The following is an 18,267-nucleotide window of genomic DNA, read 5'->3' as shown; positions in this document are numbered from 1 at the left end:
GGCGTGGCCCCGCGCGTCATCCACGTGGCCCCCGCCCTGCGGGTCCAGGGCACGCCCCCTGCCCACCTGGCCCCGCCCCTCCACCGGTTGTCGGAGAAGTTGCGTTCCCTGCTGAAACGACAGGCGAAAGCGTCCCTGCAGACATCTTCAAAGTCGCCGGAGGAGCACGGCCCGACGACACGTTCAAAGACGTGAGCTCAGACACACTTCCCTAGCTTGTGTGCAACGAGAAAGTGGGATCGCAAGGCAATAATAACCCCTTTATCTTCCCCAGGCATAGTTCCACCCCGGCAGAAATTTCTCCCCTGGGTCTAAAGGATACTGTGTATGCCTACTTGGAGCTACGGGACCACAAACCCGTGATCCACTTACCTTCTGTTCCCGAGTTTAGTAGCAGCAGTGGGCTTGGGCAACACTTGATAAGGAGGCCTGGGGGAAGGTTGGAGCTAAACCAGCAATTATTGGGTGCTAGGTTCTCAGTCCGGAGAAGGCAATGGCACCCCACTCCAGGACTCTTGCCTGGAAAATCCCATGGACGGAAGAGCCTGGTGGGCCGCAGTCCATGGGGTCGCTAAGAGTCGGACAAGACTCAGCGACTTCACTTTCACTTTTCACTTTACTGCATTGGAGAAGGAAATGGCAACCCACTCCAGTGTTCTTGCCTGGAGAATCCCAGGGACAGGGGAGCCTCGTGGGCTGCCGTCTATGGGGTTACACAGAGTCGGACACGACTTAAGTGACTTATCAGGTTCTCAGTCGGGGCTTCTCTGGTGGCTCAGATGATAAAGAATCTGCCTGCAACACAGGGGTTCGATTCCTGGGTCGGTAAGATCTCCTGAAGAAGGAAATAGCAAATCCACTCCAGCATTCTTGCCTGGAGAATTCCACGGACAGAGGAGCCTGGAAGGCAACAGTCCATGGGATCACAAGGAGTCTGACACAACTGAGCAGGTAACACACACATACAGATTCTCAGTCGACCCTGCAGAGGCCCTGATGGGCAGCACAGGTTGGACAATGAAACCGCAAACTCGGACTGACCCTTGTCCAAGGCCGGGTGATGAATAGGCCTATTGCAGTCTGAAGCACGAGTTGGTCCCAGGAGGTATGCTAGTCACAGCCTTGCTGATGCACACGTGAACTCAGTGGCATGTTCAACCGCTTGCACACATACATACACACACATCTCAATTTACACTCGACTTGAAGTATTACGGCCTGCCCCGGCTGTGTGCCAGCAAAGGGCTGACACCTTATCACACAGCAGGCACAGTCCAGCATCACCTTCTCCTTTTGATGAGGATTTAAGGTGTGACACTCGTGTGTGGGTACAGAATCCTGAGCTGGCTCAGTCCTGAACGCGTGGTTTTATTTGGCTGTGGTTTTTTGAGAGTTTAGCCAAGTGCCAAGCCCTGTGCCACTTTCACGGGATGGGCATGGGACTGACCATAATGAGTAAGACCAAAAAGCCTGCCAGGCACACTTAAAGTTGAATGGAGGAGGAGGGGAGAGAAAATGATCAATTATGCCTTAAGGAAAGAAAGTGACATGATAGCAAATTTGGGGGTGGGGTGGGGGCACTCTATTGGGGGTGGTGCCAGAGGGGTATCCTGAGGGGATGATCTTTTAACCCTGAGCGGTATTAGGGAGCAGCCGTGCATAGAGAAGCAGGAGGTGAGATTGGAGGAGTGGCTGGAGTGAGATGAGGGGGGGATGCCCCCCTCCCCAACAGAAGCTGAGGTTGGAGGGGCCACAGAGACCAGACCCCAGTGGGACATGGCAGGACTAACCTAGCCCAATTTGCATGGGATTGAGAGGTTTTCAGGACCCAGGGCTTTCAGTGATAAAACCGGGACAGTCCTGGCCAAACCAGGAGGGCTGGCCTCTCTACAAAGGAGCTTGGGTTTTTCTTTCTTCTTTTCTTTCTCTCCCTCATCTTCTCTCTCTCCCCCTCTCTACCATCCTTTTTTTCCCCTTTTTGTTTCTTAGCTTTATTACAATATAATTCACATACAATTTAACCACAGAGGGGACAATCAATGGCTTTTGCCATATTCACGGTTGTGTATCCGTTACCTGTCAATTTATTTACTGAAGTATTGTTGATTTACCATGTCAATTTCTACTTTACAGCAAATGATTCAGATATACATGCACGTTGTTTTTCATATTCTTTTCCATTATGGTTTATCACAGGATATTAAATAGTTTTGTGCTATACTCTATATAGAAGTTTTCATTTGCTAACCCCAAACTCTTAGTCCATCCCTCCTCCACACCTCCTTGCATTTGACAACCACAAGTCTCTTTTTTGTGTCTGTTAATGTTTCTGTTATGTAAATAATTTGTGTCGTATTTTAGATTCCATACCTGAGTGAAATCAGATGCTGTTTCTCTAACTTACTTCACCTAGTATAATAACCTCTAGGTCCATGTTGCTGCAAATGGCATTATTTCATTCTTTTTAATGGTTGAGTAATATTCCATTGTGTATATGCACCGCATCTTCTTTATCCATCCATCTGTTGATTCTCCATTTGTTATCCATTCATCTGTTGTTTCTGTGCCTTAGCTATTGTGAATAGTGCTGCAATGAACACTGGGGTGCATGTATCTTTACAAGTTAGTTTTGTCCGGATGTATGCCTAAAAGTGGGATTGCTGGATCATATGGTAGCTCCATTCTTAGTTTTTTGAGGAACCTCCAATACTGTTCTCCATAGTGACTGCCCTATCTTACATACCCACCCACAGTGTAGGATGGTTCCCTTTCCTCCACATCCTCTCCAGCATTTATAAGATTTTTAAATGATGGCCATTCTGACTGACATCACCAGTCAAGTTTAGAACATCTCCATGGTCTCATGGTATTCGGGTTTTCTCCTGAGGACAGTGGGGGCCAAGGGAGAGTTCTGAGTGAGGGAGGGAGGAGACCCCTGTGGTTCCTGGGAGGAAGGATGGATTGTAGGGGCAATGGGGAGGGGGGAGGGAGCTGGGACCACCTCTAGCGTCTCTCTTGGTCTGTCCTCTGGTGGTGAGACTCTGTAGGGTCTGGCCTCACTCTATCAGGTGAGGATAATCAGGTCTTCTGCTGCTATGGGCTCAAGGGTGTGCTAACCACCCCCTTGAAGGAAAAAAAAAAAAAAAAGTATGTTACAGCCCTTACTCCCAGTACCTTAGAATGTGCCCTGTTTTGGATATATGGTTTTTGCAGGTGCAGTTAGTAAAAGATGAGGTTGTGCTGTGGTAGGGTGAGTCCCCAAAGCAGTGTGACTAGTGTCTATGTCTTAGGACAGCCGTGTTAAAACAAGTACATGATGGGGATGCCTGTGATGACAAAGGCAGAGACAAGTCCTGCAGCGACAAGCCACAGGACATTAAGGACTGCCAGCAGCCACTCGAACCCAGGGAGAGGCAAGGAAAGAGTCTCTCCTCCGCATGGCCCTGCCAACACCTGGATTTTGGACTTCTGGCCTCCAGAACTGTATGACAATAAATGTCTGCTGCTCTAAGCTACCTCGTTCGGCACACTTCATTAAGAAGTCTGGGAACTAATATGTCTGGGGAGGAGCAGGACAGCACGTTGGCATTTGGGGGTCATGGGGCCACGGAGAAGATGTGGACAGGGGCTCCAGAGGGCAGTGGTCTGTCTGGGGAGGAGGACCAAGCTTCACAATCAGGCAGAGGTGGTCATGGTGCGGCCCCTTTGTCCTGTGAAGAAACTTTAACTGGTTTCCAGAAAGGCATGCTGGGGAGGGGGTGGGGTGCACTTGGGGTCCTCCCAACAGCACCCTCTCCCAGGGCACTGATGGGGAGCCACAGCTGCTCAGGGGACGGGGTGGGGTTTCCTTCTTGCCTCCCTCGGCAGGACTGTAGCCTCTCATCCCTAACTGGGACTGGGGGGGGGGGGTCAAATGGGAGGAGACAGGCCAACTTGGCATTGGTGATGGGGAGACAGGTGGTCCCACAACTTCCAGTTTTTTGGGGGGATGAGGTGTGGACAACCAGACCTGGGGACAGTAGTAGAAAGGATGGCCAGGAGACAGAGGTGGAGCCAGGCTAGCTGGTGGTGGCTCAGGTGTCCTTGAGCTTCCTCTCCTCCCACCACCTGTGGATGGCAACTGCCTTTCCAGCAAATACGGGTGGGCAAGGTGGATGCAGATCTCACCTGAGCTGTCCCATGGTCCAGTCCTCTCCCAAGGGGGTCCAGTCAACTCAAGCTCTCCACTGTGGGGACCCTGCACTCCACCTGAGTCCTTGAGGCCCAGCGGGTCCTAAACCCAGGTCACCCTGCCTCCTGCCCCCACAGCAGCCCCAGCCTCACGCTGCAAAAACAATTATCTGGATCATCTTTATGGGGCTTAAGCTTGGGTGGGAGCAGATGGGGCATGAGCTGGGGATTTGGGGCTGGGTATCCACTACACACACCCCGCCCCCCTCCATATCCCAGTCTCTTAAAAAGCCTTCTCTGGCCTGGGGCTGGGGCAGAGGCCAGCGGAGAGGTGGACGGGATCCAGGGGAGGGCAGCAGGGACAACGATGGACCAGGAACAGGAGGATGTTGGCTCAGCCTGCGACAAGGTGAGCAGGCCCCACCCCCACCCCCCCCAAGGGCCTGTGAATGACAAGACTAATTCATTTGTAGGGCACCTAATTAGTAAGGAGTCTTCTGGGACCCCTGACCCAGTTGCCACCTAAGAAGGTGCAGGAGGGCACTTGAGGTTCTGAGTGCCTAATCCACCCCCCAGCGAGGTCAGGGCTCTCAGTGATGACCCCATGGAGGGAGGGGGTTGGGATAAGGGAGCGGCCCCCGGGATGGTCCCCTGGCTAGTGTCCCAGTCCCAGGCCACCCCGCAGTCAGGCCCCTATGTAGGACGTCAGCCCTCTCTCTTGGGGCAGCGCTGCAGTCACGTGGCACTGCTGGTGAGGCCCCCTGGGGCAGGGGCCAGGGCGAGATTGAGGAGGAGACTCATGTCTCATTTGGAGCAGCTCTGCAAAGCAGCACATCGGCGGGGACCATGGTGAGAGCCACAGAGAAGCTCAGAGCGGGCCCGGGAGCCAGGTGGAAGCTGGCTGACTGGGTTGATGGGTCTCCTGGCTGAGGGTGGGCTGGACTGAGCATATCTGTTCCCCAGGCTGGCTCCCCAGACCAGGAGGGCTTCTTCAACCTGCTGAGCCACGTGCAGGGCGGCCGGATGGAGGAGCAGCGCTGCTCGCTGCAGGCGGGGCCGGGCCCAGCCTCTGACAGCCGTGAGAGTGGGCAGCAGGGTGTGCAGAAGTGGCTGTAATGTGGGTGGCCGGGCATGAATGGGGCAAGTGGCCACCTGGGGGGCCTGTGGGAAAGAGTCTGAGAAAGTGAGCTGGTGACTGGGGACAGAGATGGCCATGGGTTGGGGGCAGATACCAGCATGCTTCTTGGAGGATGTGGGCTGGGGGGCTCCAGCTGGGCTGAGCTCCCCATGGCCTTGGCTCCACGCAGAGAGCGGCCCTGCACCCGAGATGGACAGCCTCATGGACATGCTGGCCAATACCCAGGGCCGCCGCATGGATGACCAGCGAGTGACGGTCAGCGCTCTGCCTGGCTTCCAGCCTTTGGGCCCCAAGGTAGGTGATGTTCTGCCTGGGCTGAGGAGAGACCAACCAGGCTGAGGCCTTTAACCCTGCCTTCCACCCCCAGCCAGGAGTGCAAGGGGCCCCACCCCCACCTCTGTCCATCCATCATCTGGTAGGAGCACTCATCCTGAGTCCCTGCCAGTCACAAGACCCCGGTGGATCCAATACCCCGGTTCAGAGGGAGGGCAGAGGCCCAGACAGGGCTGAAAAGGGATCGAGGTCATGTCTGGGGCATGTTCAAGTCAGAGACATGATGGGAACTCACAGCTCCTGAGCCCGAGTGTCTGAGAGCTATGAGGAGGTAACAGAGAATAGACCCCTTCCTGGGAAGGCACCCCGAGGGTGGAGGACAGGTGAGCTTGTGCACAGGATGCATCCAGACCCCCACATGTCCACATCACACATACTTGCCCACTGCTTGGGTTCTGATCAGGACCCCAGTGAGGCCCCCAAGACCCACCAGCCCCAAAATACCACCCTTAATGTTGAGTAACCAAGGAGCACAGAGGCTCAGGGATGGTGGGAGCAGGTAAGGGGAGGGAGGGGAGGTGTGACTCAGTTGCCATCTGCCGCCTCCCTCCAGCGTCTGTGTCCCCCTCTGGTTGGCACTACCCTCGGCCCCTCTCTCTGGTTGACCCCTTTGTATCAACAGGACGGAGCGCAGAAACGAGCTGGGACCCTCAGTCCCCAACCCCTCCTCACCCCCCAGGACCCAGCTGCTCTCAGCTTCCGTCGGAACAGCAGCCCCCAGCCCCAGACACAAGCCCCCTGAGGACCTGAGGTGTCCTGGGCCCCACTTGGCCCCTGAGAGCCGACAATAAAGCACTTCCATGAGCAACAAAGAACCGTGTGTGTGTTATTCTTCGGGGCAGGCTGGAATTCCGGCACGGAGAGACCTCAGGGGCTCTGCTGGGCAGCACGAAGGAGTTTCTCCTCCCGCTGCTTCCGTATCCTCTCTTTGAATTCTTCTAGCTCCCGGCGCTGGGGACGTGAAATGGGAAGGAAGGAGAGGCAAATGCACCTCAGGGCCTGGATCTTGTTCCCAGCCCACCTCCCCTTAACCCCCCAGACCGTGGCTTCAGAGTTCCTATCTACAATGAAGCCTGTGCCAATTACAACCCCAGATTAGCTTCAACCTTCAGGGAGTTCCCTGATAGCTCAATTGGTAAAGAATCCACCTGCCATGCAGGATACCCCAGTTCAATTCCTGGGTTGGGAAGATCTGCTAGAGAAAGGATAGGCTGCCCACTCCAGTATTCTTGGGGTTCCCTTGTGGCTCAGCTGGTAAAGAATCCGTCTCTAATGCAGGAGACCTGGGTTTGATCCCTGGGTTGGGAAGATCCCCTGGAGAAAGGAAAGGCTACCCACTCCAGTATTATGGCCCAGAGAATTCCATGGACTGTATAGTCCATGGGGTCCGCAAAGAGTCAGACACGACTGAGCAACTTTCACTTTCAGGGAGAGGGCAGTTAAGGAAATCATGTGTCCCTCCACCCTAGGTTCCCTGCCCACAGGAATCCAGGCCCCTCCCCACACCGGTGGGAGGAAAATTACATGGCTTACCTGGTCCTCCTTCTCAGGGGGCCACAGCTCCCTCTGTAGGGACAAAGTTACAGATGGAGTCACAAGCCAGAAGCCTCCAGAGCCCCGCATCCAGGGCAGGGTCGGCTCAGGGAAGGCTGACCCTGTTCCCTCATACCCTTCCCCATTCCCTGGAATGAACCAGTGCCCACCTTGCGCTGTATGACATAGTCCTCAAACCACTCGGCCTGATTGGCAATCCAGAACATAGCCACAGGGAAGGTGAGGTAGATGGTCATCTGGAAGGGAAGGGGAGGGATGAGTAGTCAGGAATTACCATCCCCGCCTCAACCCCTACTGTACAGAGGCTGCTCAGAGTCGGGAAAACGATCCTCTGGCCGAGACCAGAGGTGTTTCTTCAGGACCCTCCAGAACCCCAAAACTCCCAGCAAGGGTACAGAAGTCACACACCTTGAAGTCTAGTCCCAAGAATCCAAGAGTAACCCCCCACCCCCACCCCGAAAGCCCCCTCCAAGTCTGAAAGACTCTTTCTCAAAGAAACACAGATATATTGGCCCCAGGAGCAGAAGAGCTTGTACTACAATAAAGGCATCTCTCTGAGACCTCAAACCACTCCCAGCTAGATTCCAGAGCACCTTCAGATCCAGAACTCATTCTTCAGTCTAGGAGTCGGTCTAGGAGAAAGACGCACACCCACTTTAAACCCGAGAGCTCCGCGAGAGCCTGAAGTCTTCCTTCTTAGAGCCTCCTCCCCAGGTCACATCTCTCAGAGGGTTTTCCTCACACCTGCCCTCCCAGAGCCCCCAACCCAGCGCCCCCTTCTCTGCGTCTCCAACAGTAAAGGTCCCTTTCAAATCAATGGAGCTTTCGCCCCAGAGCCCCTCTCTCGGAGGCCTCCCTTTTCAGAGCCTTCTCATCCAGGAAGAACCCCGCGCCCAGCTTTCCGACCGCTCCGTTGCTCACTGACCCGAAACACCTCAAGCTTCACCCCCATGTTTCTGCTCTTAGGCTTCACAGCCGCTTCCGCCCAAAGCCAACCGTCCAACAAGACAGTATGTCATTGGGAGTCCGCGGGCTCCACTGCTAAAGCTGATTGGTCCAAGTAGCTTCATGATGACGTCATCTTAGGGCGCTCGCCAATGCTTCCGGTAGCTGGGGTGGTCGAAAGGAAAGTCAACAACACCTGGCGCATGATCGGGAGGAGTTCAGCCAATGGGAAATTAGTCTGGTTCGAGATAGGAGGCCTTTAGGCGTAGACGTCATCATACCGCGACTCCTGTCCGTGTCTGGGGAGCCTGGAAAATGGTGGTCATGGCGCGGCTTTCGAGGCCCGAGCGACCGGACCTTGTGTTCGTGAGTCCGCGGCGGGCCGGGGGTGGCATTCATAGGGGCGCCGGGGCTTAGATACCTCAGGGGATTGGGGCTTGGCCACTCGGGATATTTAGGCTAAAACTGTGCCGGTCTGAGAGTAGGAGGACCCTTACGGGCCGACTCGTGATGTCTGGACCAGGCTGGTCAGGAGCAAAGATCTGGTGCCGGAGCTCAGGTGACCTTAGTAAGGAGCAAATGGTCGAAGTTAAGGGCCTAGCATCCCAGACCTGGGGCGGAAATGGGAGCGCGCAGGGTGTGGGCGGGAAGGGAAACTCATGTAGCTAAACCTTGAGAGGCCTGGTGTTTGAAGTAAAAGCATGGTGAGTAGTCCAGGGCTGGTTTCATTGGTAAAATCTAAGTGTTCCGGGTAACGGTCCAGGTCTGGTCCTGAGCGTTATAGTTTCTGGGATAAAGGCATGGTGTCTGGACCGGGAGAATCTTGGGAAAGAAGTAAAGACCTGGTGATGTGGAGCTAAGTGGGCAACGGCCAGTAGAATCCTGGAGAGTCAAAGTCTTGGTGTTTGGAGTAGAGGCGTGGCGTTTTCACTAGATTGCTTCTTGGTGTCTCGAGTTAAAGGCTAGGGAACTTGTCCATACCTTTCTTCCTGAGATAAAGGATCTAGCTTCCAACTTCTGGGGCAGAGTTGAACTAAACTGGCTGGTGGTAGCCTGAGATGCCAAAGGTCTGGTGTCTGGGGAGTCATGCTCTAAGGAGGTAAGACTTGGTGACTAGGGCAGAGGCCTAGCGTTGGACCAGAACCTTGGTGTCTGTAGAGTCTGGTGACCTGGGCCAGAAAGTGGATAGCTTGATTCGGAAGGCCAAGAGAGTGATATCTGGGTGATAGTTTCATGCCTGGCCTGGAACCCGGTGACCGAGGAGTCTGATAGTCTGGGTCACGTTGTAAGTCATCAGATTCTGAGAGGTAAAAGTCTGGTCCTGGTATCTGGGTGACTGGGCTCCAGTGGTGAGCAGTGGCATCTGGGACCTGGGTAGGGGTCCCAGTAGGAGTGGTGCTGTGCGCAGGCTCTGAGAGCAGGTCTGTCTTCTCCCCATGCCCCGGCCCTGGCAGGAGGAAGAGGACCTCCCCTATGAGGAGGAAATCATGCGGAACCAGTTCTCCGTCAAGTGCTGGCTCCGCTACATCGAGTTCAAGCAGGGGGCCCCCAAGCCCAGGCTCAATCAACTGTATGAGCGGGCGCTCAAGCTGCTGCCCTGCAGGTGAGATTGGCAGCAGCTGCCCTGCCTGCCTCCGCCCCCTGCCCCACCTTTTCTTATCCCATCACACCAGAACTGGCTAGTAGGTCCCAGGTCCCTCCTAGGTGTTGTGTCAGCGACTAGACATCCCAGGAATCGCTGAGCACACCTTCCCTGATGTCCTGGCCATCCTCCCCAGGCCCCTGCTCCTAGCCCTCGTCTCATAGGGCAGAGGGAAGGGTCCCGGGAGTCCATAAAAGCTGACCAGTCACTGCCCCTCCCTCCAACTCCCAGCTACAAACTCTGGTACCGCTACCTGAAGGCCCGCCGGGCACAGGTGAAGCATCGCTGCGTGACTGACCCCGCCTATGAAGATGTCAACAACTGCCATGAGAGGGCCTTTGTGTTCATGCACAAGGTGGGGAGGGGCATGGCTGGGCCAGGGAATGAGTAGGGAGGTGGGGCTCAGAGTCCACGGAGGTGGACAGAGCAGGGGTGGGAATTCTGTGACCTCTGTGCATGCCGGCCTGAGCAAGACTTAGTTCCAGGGACACTGGGGTTCTGGGTCCTGCTGCAGGGGACATCCAGCATCCTGGGGCCCAGTGCTGAGGCTGGCAGCTCAGCCCCTCCTCTCCCCACCCCTCCAGATGCCCCGGCTGTGGCTGGATTACTGCCAGTTCCTAATGGACCAGGGACGTGTCACGCACACGCGCCGAACTTTCGACCGGGCCCTCCGGGCATTGCCCATCACCCAGCACTCTCGTATTTGGCCCCTGTACCTGCGCTTCCTGCGCTCACACCCCCTGCCTGAGACTGCTGTACGGGGCTACCGGCGCTTCCTCAAGGTGAGGCTCCTAAAAGGGCAAGACGGGGCCAGGTTCAGGCAGGTGGGCCAGTTCCCCAGGTCAGGACTTTCCAAAAACGGGCTCGCTGGGGGCACTGTGTGCCCTGACAGACAGGAAATGGGAACGTGGCTCATTGAGACAGACAGGGTTTTGTTTATGAGTTCTGTGTTCGATCTCCAGAGAGTTTGCGAGCATCTGCTCCACGTCAGCACTGGGATACAGGTGCTGGGGATAGCGTGGCTAAGACCGTCCGTTTGCACGGAGCTTTCAGTCTCACCTGGCAGACAAATGCTTGCGACCTGACTGCATAAACCAGAGTAAATCTGCAACCGTGAGAGGGCAGGGAACAGGAGATAAACACATAACAGGCAGGGCTGAGAGTCGAGGGGCAAACAGTATGGAGGCCTCATGCGGTTTCCCCAAATGTATAGTCTCTTATGCATCGTGAAGTCCTTAGTGCAGTGCTGTTTTAGGTAGGGGGCTTGGGATGAAAGCAAGGCCTGGTCTGTGCAGGCTGGACCGCTGGTGTCTGACCCAGACAGTGAGGGCTGGACCTGGACTGGTGAGGGCTGGGGCTGAGACTGGAAGTGCAGTGCTAGCTCCTGCCCAGAACAGTGGTGGGTGGCTGACCGGAGGTGGGGTGGGAGGGGGCATGGTGGTGTGGCCCTGTGGCCCCACTGACAGCCGGTGGTGTGTGGGTGCCCAGCTGAGCCCCGAAAGCGCTGAGGAGTATATCGAGTACCTCAAGTCAAGCGACCGGCTGGATGAGGCAGCGCAGCGCCTGGCCACCGTGGTGAACGACGAACGCTTCGTGTCGAAGGCCGGCAAGTCTAACTACCAGGTGGGCCCTGGGTGCTGGCCAGGCGGGAGGGCCGGCCCCTTGGGGCCAAGGCTGACCTTCCCTCACCCCGCAGCTGTGGCACGAGCTCTGTGACCTCATCTCCCAGAACCCTGACAAGGTGCAGTCTCTCAATGTGGACGCCATCATCCGCGGGGGCCTCACCCGCTTCACCGACCAGCTGGGCAAGCTCTGGTGCTCGCTGGCTGACTACTACATCCGTAGCGGTCACTTCGAGAAGGTGCCTGGGCAGGCAGGGGTCTGGGAGCGGGGCGGGGCCTCCCTCCAGCACTCAGCCTTTGGGGACACCTGTGGACGTGCATATGAGCAGAAACATGTGCCAGTGTATTGCTAGTGCACACTTCTGCACGTGCCTTCCTGAAGGTGGGGCGAGGCAGACTGCCAGCGAGCGCACCCACCTTGAACCAGCGAAACCTAGTTTTCCATGGTGGTAGCCTTGGACCTGTTTTAGCTTGGGTGTCCTCATTTGCTGAAGTTTCCTGAGAATGAACTTTTGAGAGTGACAGTTGCATTCCCACCTACTGGGACTCAGGCTGGAGTTGGGGTTTGGTGTGAGGGTCCCTCCTGAAGTGTTGGTGTTACCATCTGTTCATGTTGGCTGTTCTTGTGACAGTGGAGTGGCAAGCTTGGGGATGGGGGCCGTGTGGGGGGGCTCGGAGAGGTCCCTGGAGGGGCTGGCTGGGGACAGGGTGGGCCAGGGGTGATCAGAGCAAGAGGGTGGAGCTGGAGTCGGGGCCCAGAGTGGGCTGTGCAGGCCTGGGGGAAGGGGGAGCCCTGCAGGCCAACAAGGGGCCAACTGTGTCCCGCTACAGGGAGCTGTGAGTTAGCCAGCCATGAGCAGGACACAGGCCTGACCAGCTGTGCGTTCTACAAAAATACAAAGACCCTTCGGGCTGACACTTTGAGTGGACCACATAGGCCGGGGCTGGCAGCAGGAGACTGGCCAGGCAGGGGCAGAGTGAGGGGGCCTCCCACCACTTTCCTTTCATACTGCCCGTCCCCTCGGTTTGGGGTTTGGGGAATGACCAGGAGAATGTGTGCTGGAAAGAGGGGTCAGACTGGTGTGAGGGGTACTTTGTAGCAACAGCTGAGCCGTCCATGACCTGCTGAGTTTCAGGCCCTGGCAGGGTGGTTGGTCCCCCTTTTGGTCCAACGGGGGCTGGGCCATCATGTATCTCACTTGAGCCCCATGGTTACTGCATGAGGAGCTGCCACTCTGTTTACTGATGAGGAGCCGAGGTCCCCAGATCATCTGGTAGAAGAGGGGAAGGGAGAGCTCCAACCATTGTTGGATGCTGGCAGTGCTGGGCAGGCCCCAGGACTCTGTTTACTGATGAGGAGCCGAGGTCCCCAGATCATCTGGTAGAAGAGGGGAAGGGAGAGCTCCAACCATTGTTGGATGCTGGCAGTACTGGGCAGGCCCCAGGGAGTACCCTACGGGGATTCTGATCTGGGATGGGTGCTCAGAGGCCGATTCTGTCAGATGCCTAGGGTCCCTGTGGTGGGCACACACGCCTCTCCCCTGCACTTTGCTTACAACCTCCTCCCCCACTTCCCTTCCCTGCAGGCTCGGGACGTGTATGAGGAGGCCATCCGGACTGTGATGACCGTGCGGGACTTCACCCAGGTGTTTGACAGCTATGCCCAATTCGAGGAGAGTATGATCGCGGCGAAGATGGAGACCGCCTCGGAGCTGGGGCGGGAGGAGGAGGGTGAGCTGGGGGAGAGGGGTCCCTAGTGACTTCTTGGGGGTGAGTGGGTCTTGGGGTCAGAGGCCAGCAGCAGGGGAGTGTGAGTGGGTGGGTTGCCAGGACTGGGACACTTTTCAGTGGGGCTTGGGTTGAACCCTGGTGGGAAGGGAAAGCAGGGTACACAGTGAGGTGGAGAGGGGGCCTGGGCCAGAGCTTGGCAGGGAAGGAGGGCTTGGGGGGGGGGGCGGTGGGATTGAGGGGTTTCCAGGGTAGCCTGGACCCTGCCCACGTGTGGGTTCACGGTGGCCCTGGGGCAGCTCGGAGAGGGAGTGCCCAGATGGACAGTGGGGGCGTAGGGTAGGGACCGGCAGTGAGCAGGAGGTGCCCTGGGTACTGTGAACTGACGCCCTCCGCCCTGCCCCGACTTCACAGATGACGTAGACCTGGAGCTACGCCTGGCCCGCTTCGAGCAGCTCATCAGCCGGCGGCCTCTGCTCCTCAACAGCGTCCTGCTGCGCCAGAACCCGCACCACGTGCACGAGTGGCACAAGCGTGTGGCCCTGCACCAGGGCCGCCCTCGGGAGGTGTGTGACGGCCCCGCCTCCAGAGCCTGTCTTGGCCCCCTCTCCTCCGAGGCCCGCCCCCTCCCCACCGGGTCCCCGCCCAGCCTGACCCAGCCCTTCCCTCCCAGATCATCAATACGTACACGGAGGCTGTGCAGACGGTGGACCCCTTCAAAGCCACCGGCAAGCCCCACACGCTGTGGGTCGCGTTTGCCAAGTTTTACGAGGACAACGGGCAGCTGGACGATGTGAGTGTGGGTGTCGCGGATGGACGTCTTATGGGTCCTCTGCCCCGCCCCCTTCGTGGGCGGGGTCTCAGCCTGGCCTCTGCCCGCCCCGCAGGCCCGCGTCATCTTGGAGAAAGCCACCAAGGTGAGTTTCAAGCAGGTGGACGACCTGGCCAGTGTGTGGTGCGAGTGTGGAGAGCTGGAGCTCCGGCATGAGAACTACGACCAGGCCTTGCGACTTCTGCGGGTGAGCATAGGCTGGCGCGGGGTGGGATGGGCAGGTGAAGGGTGGGATGGGCCGGCGAGGGGTGGGATGGGCCGGCGAGGGGTGGGATGGGCGCGCTTGGGCGCTGCAGGGTGTGCGGTCAGGGTTCAGGACGCCCCCTGAGCGCCTCCCCCTGCCGTCCTTGCCCCTGCAGAAGGCGACAGCGCTGCCTGCCCGGCGCGCTGAGTACTTTGATGGCTCAGAGCCTGTGCAGAACCGTGTGTACAAGTCTCTGAAGGTGTGGTCCATGCTGGCCGACCTGGAGGAAAGCCTCGGCACCTTCCAGGTGAGCCCCTGGAACAGGATGGGGGTGGGATTGCACCTTCCAGTGGAGCCCCTGGGATGGGGTGGGGGAATGCGACGCGCTCCCTACGGAGGGGAGGGGGGCTGACTCCCCCACCCGGGGCACACCGCCCTGTCCCCGCCCCGCAGTCCACCAAGGCAGTGTATGACCGCATCCTGGACCTGCGCATCGCCACGCCGCAGATCGTCATTAACTACGCCATGTTCCTGGAGGAGCACAAGTACTTTGAGGAGAGCTTCAAGGTACGGGGGTCCCACCCAGGTGTCAGGGACACTGTTCCTGTGCTCAGGCCGCCCCCACAAGGTACCACCCACTGGGCGGCTTAACCCACAGAGGTGCGTTTTCTTCGTCGTGGAGGCCCAAAGTCTGAGATCAAGGTGTGGGCAGGGTGGTTTTCCTCCGAGAGCCCCTCCCTCTGGCTTGTAGAGGTCGCCTCTTCGTGGTGTTCTGACGTGGCTGCCTCTGCTGTCATGAGGATGTGAGTTGTATTGGAGTGAGGTCATCTTAATCATCTCATTTTAACTCAAGTTACATCTTGTAAAGTTTTTTTCCAAATAATCTTGTTCTGAGGTACTGGGAGCTAGGGTTTTGACTTGAATTTGGGGGGACACAGGGACACAGGAATGGGGACACGGTGGGGGGGACGGTGTCGTACACACATGAGTGCCGCCTCTTGAGTGTCAGGCCTGCCCCCCTGCCTGGGTGGTGACCTTTCTCCCCAGGCTTCAGTGTCTGTGGAGCTGAGGATCTACTCCCATCTTCAGCCATGAAGTTGCTGAGTTAGCTTAGTGAGTCCTAGTCCAGCTCTGTCTAGGGTCCTGGCAGCCTATAGAGGGAGACAGGCCATGCATTGGCCGCCAGGCTGGGTTTTGATTGCGTGATCACGGGGAGGAGCAGGAGGGAGAGGCAGGCAGGCAGGCCAGGGGCCCGCTGAATGAGCCCGAAGGGGACATGGGCGTGAGGGGTCCTCCTGCTGAGGGCTCACACACAGCACCCCCTCGGGCAGGCATACGAGCGCGGCATCTCGTTGTTCAAGTGGCCCAACGTGTCGGACATCTGGAGTACCTACCTGACGAAGTTCATTGCCCGCTACGGGGGCCGCAAGCTGGAGCGGGCACGCGACCTCTTTGAGCAGGCGCTGGATGGCTGCCCTCCCAAATATGCCAAGAGTGAGGGGGGCCAAATGGTCTTGGGGGGTAGGGGCGCATCCCAGGCCCAACCGCTGATCTCTAATCCCACCCCCTGCTTTGTCCTGCCGCAGCGCTGTACCTGCTGTACGCGCAGCTGGAAGAAGAGTGGGGCCTGGCGCGGCACGCCATGGCAGTGTATGAGCGTGCCACCAGGGCTGTGGAGCCCGCGCAGCAGTACGACATGTTCAACATCTACATCAAGCGGGCGGCTGAGATCTACGGGGTCACCCACACCCGCAGCATCTATCAGAAGGCCATTGAGGTGCCCGCGTTGGGGGTGGGGGGTGAGGGGGGAAGAAGAGGGTCTTGCAGGCAGGGAATCTGAGTGAGCCTGTGTGTGTGTGGCAGAGGGTAGGCTTACTGCCCAGGGGCCAGCCTGGTGTGCCCAGAGGGGTGTGTGCACCCCCGCCCCCATCCCAGCCTCCCTGACCCCTCCCAACCCCACCAGGTGCTGTCTGACGAGCACGCCCGGGAGATGTGCCTGCGGTTCGCCGACATGGAGTGCAAGCTCGGGGAGATCGACCGCGCCCGGGCCATATACAGCTTCTGCTCGCAGATCTGCGACCCCCGGGTAGGGACGGTCCTGGACCTGAGGAGGGATTGAGGGGTGGGAGGTTGTGGCCAAGCTGATCAGCTCATGTTCCTGCTACCCCCTCTGCAGACGACCGGGGCCTTCTGGCAAACGTGGAAGGACTTTGAGGTCCGGCATGGCAACGAGGACACCATCCGGGAGATGCTGCGGATCCGCCGCAGCGTGCAGGCCACATACAACACACAGGTCAACTTCATGGCCTCGCAGATGCTCAAGGTGTCGGGCAGCGCCACGGGCACCGGTGAGCGGGCCCTTGCCATGGGTGCTGGCCTCCCAGGTCTGAGAGCATCAAGGTTCACCCCGTCCCCCATGCCTCAGGCTGGGAAACCCCTGGGGGATTGGGGCCTCAGGCTTACGTGGGGGGCACCCAGCAGCACCCAGAGCAAAGCAGGCACGGTCCCCACGGCATCTGACCCCCACGTTCCCTGCCTCCACCCCCAGTGTCCGACCTGGCCCCCGGGCAGAGCGGTATGGATGACATGAAGCTGCTGGAGCAGCGTGCCGAGCAGTTGGCGGCCGAGGCAGAGCGGGACCAGCCCTCAAGGGCCCAGAGCAAGATCCTGTTTGTGAGGTGAGGGAGGGCGCCCTGAGGCTGGGGCTCAGAGCCAGCCAGCTCTCAGGAGGGGAGGCACCAGGAGGTGGGGGGCCGCCAGGCCTGGCTGAGCAGTGTGGCCCCCTCCGCCCCAGGAGTGACGCCTCCCGGGAGGAGCTGGCTGAGCTGGCCCAGCAGGCCAACCCAGAGGAGATTGAGCTGGGCGAGGACGAGGATGAGGATGAAATGGACCTGGAGCCCAACGGTGAGGGGCCAGTGGGCCGGAGGGGTGGAGGGTAGGGGTGGGACCCCCTCCCAGAGAGTGACCGAGTCCTCCTCACATCCCACCCCCATCCAGAGGTGCGCCTGGAACAGCAGAGCGTGCCAGCCGCTGTGTTCGGGAGCCTGAAGGAAGACTGACTCCCTCCCCTGCGCACTCTGCCTCTCCCCTCAATGAAGCTTGTGTTTGTACGTCCTGGTCTGAGCCTCCTTCCTGCCCCCTCTCTCCTGCTGCCCAGGTGCCTGAGGGGTTTGCCAACTCAGCGCCCTGCCCCCCTCCACCCCTGGATTGGCTCATGTGGGAGGTGGGGCAGGCTGGGCTCTAGGCCAGGGCAGGCACCCGCCCCACCCTCACCCCACCGAGCCAGTTCTGGACTCTGAGAGGCCAGTCTCTCCGCGGCCTGAGGGCCTGATCCTAGAGGGGCCCTGTCCCGCTTCCCATCAGCAGGTAGACAGCACGCCACCTCGAACCCTTCCTCCCTGGGCGAGGGCGGCACCCTCCACCCTTGGGAGGTTACTAGTCTGAGAGCTTTGGAGGCAGGCAGGCCCTGACCACCTCTGCGATCTTAGCAAGGCTATTCTCTACCTGGACAGCAGCCAGGAGCCAGACCTCAGCCCTGGGCCACGGCCAGGGCGTGGTCCTTAGTCCTAAGCTCTGGGAAGCCATTATCGGGCTCTAAGCTATTAAAGGATTTGAAGCATTCAGGGACTTAATCAGATTTGTGCCCTTAACAGGCCAGGCAGACTGCTGTGGGACCGGCTGGTAGCAGGAGGTGACTGGGGATGCAGTCATGGGGACAGAGAAGTGAGTGAGCAGGTAGGCCTTCAGGAGGCGAATGTGCAGGATCAGGTGACCCTGGGGAGGCTGAGGTTCCCCACTTGAGCTTATGACTTAGCTCCTCCACCTGAGACATCCGGGGGCCACGCCAAGGCAGCAACCTCAGACCTGGAGCTTGGCTGAGAGCAACAGGACCCCCTGGCCCAGAGGCAGTCACCGAGTCTAGAAACGTAGGCAGTGGGGTGAGGGAGAGAAGATCAAGTTTAGTAGTTGGCCAAGGACCAAATGACAGGAGGGGCCGATAATAACAGCCAGGCTGAGGAGGAAAATGAAGCCAGTGGGGGTGGGGAGGGCTGGCCGGAAGCCCCAGGTGCCCAGGAGTTCAGCTAAGAGGCAGCTGGGAATCGGCCATGGGGCCCGGGC

General features: G+C 58.4%; 3 protein-coding genes across 8 annotated transcripts; 2 read left to right on the top strand and 1 right to left on the bottom strand.

Moving 5' to 3' along the window:
- The first annotated feature begins 32 nt into the window (after positions 1 to 32).
- On the top strand, positions 33 to 6,453 carry PCP2 (Purkinje cell protein 2). Of its 4 annotated transcripts, none has more exons than XM_086409597.1 (4): positions 33 to 191; positions 5,134 to 5,248; positions 5,478 to 5,602; positions 6,264 to 6,453. In XM_086409597.1, exons 2-4 carry the CDS (start codon positions 5,194 to 5,196, stop codon positions 6,381 to 6,383), a joined length of 300 nt encoding a protein of 99 aa, XP_086265723.1. In that variant the 5' UTR covers positions 33 to 191; positions 5,134 to 5,193; the 3' UTR covers positions 6,384 to 6,453. The 4 variants fall into 4 exon arrangements, with proteins under 4 accessions (XP_086265723.1, XP_086265720.1, XP_086265722.1 ...); XM_086409594.1 differs by lacking the exon at positions 33 to 191 and adding an exon at positions 4,901 to 5,019; XM_086409596.1 differs by lacking the exon at positions 33 to 191 and having other exon boundaries at positions 5,077 to 5,254.
- PET100 (PET100 cytochrome c oxidase chaperone) lies at positions 6,443 to 8,188 on the bottom strand. Of its 2 annotated transcripts, XM_086409601.1 has the most exons (5): positions 8,121 to 8,188; positions 7,757 to 7,827; positions 7,345 to 7,431; positions 7,175 to 7,207; positions 6,443 to 6,592 (listed from the first exon to the last, which is right to left on the bottom strand). In XM_086409601.1, the coding sequence occupies exons 2-5, from the start codon at positions 7,805 to 7,807 to the stop codon at positions 6,509 to 6,511; spliced, it is 255 nt and encodes an 84-aa protein (XP_086265727.1). In that variant the 5' UTR covers positions 7,808 to 7,827; positions 8,121 to 8,188; the 3' UTR covers positions 6,443 to 6,508. The 2 variants fall into 2 exon arrangements, with proteins under 2 accessions (XP_086265727.1, XP_086265728.1); XM_086409602.1 differs by lacking the exon at positions 7,757 to 7,827.
- A 243-nt stretch (positions 8,189 to 8,431) lies between these two features.
- On the top strand, positions 8,432 to 17,258 carry XAB2 (XPA binding protein 2). 2 transcript variants are annotated; one of them, XM_086409566.1, is made up of 19 exons: positions 8,432 to 8,506; positions 9,595 to 9,743; positions 10,014 to 10,137; positions 10,367 to 10,564; positions 11,271 to 11,405; positions 11,479 to 11,643; positions 12,991 to 13,135; positions 13,547 to 13,698; positions 13,806 to 13,925; positions 14,020 to 14,151; positions 14,324 to 14,455; positions 14,602 to 14,715; positions 15,480 to 15,642; positions 15,735 to 15,925; positions 16,112 to 16,234; positions 16,325 to 16,496; positions 16,697 to 16,826; positions 16,943 to 17,052; positions 17,146 to 17,258. In XM_086409566.1, exons 1-19 carry the CDS (start codon positions 8,456 to 8,458, stop codon positions 17,205 to 17,207), a joined length of 2,568 nt encoding a protein of 855 aa, XP_086265692.1. In that variant the 5' UTR covers positions 8,432 to 8,455; the 3' UTR covers positions 17,208 to 17,258. The 2 variants fall into 2 exon arrangements, with proteins under 2 accessions (XP_086265692.1, XP_086265693.1); XM_086409567.1 differs by lacking the exon at positions 8,432 to 8,506 and adding an exon at positions 8,707 to 8,844.
- Positions 17,259 to 18,267: the final 1,009 nt, after the last annotated feature.

This window comes from Bos grunniens, chromosome 7, assembly GCF_055505025.1.
Source record: "Bos grunniens cultivar Pamir isolate PY7600 chromosome 7, Bosgru_T2T1.0, whole genome shotgun sequence".
In the NCBI taxonomy this organism is placed as follows: Eukaryota; Metazoa; Chordata; class Mammalia; order Artiodactyla; family Bovidae; genus Bos; species Bos grunniens.
This window is presented reverse-complemented; position numbering and strand designations above follow the sequence as displayed.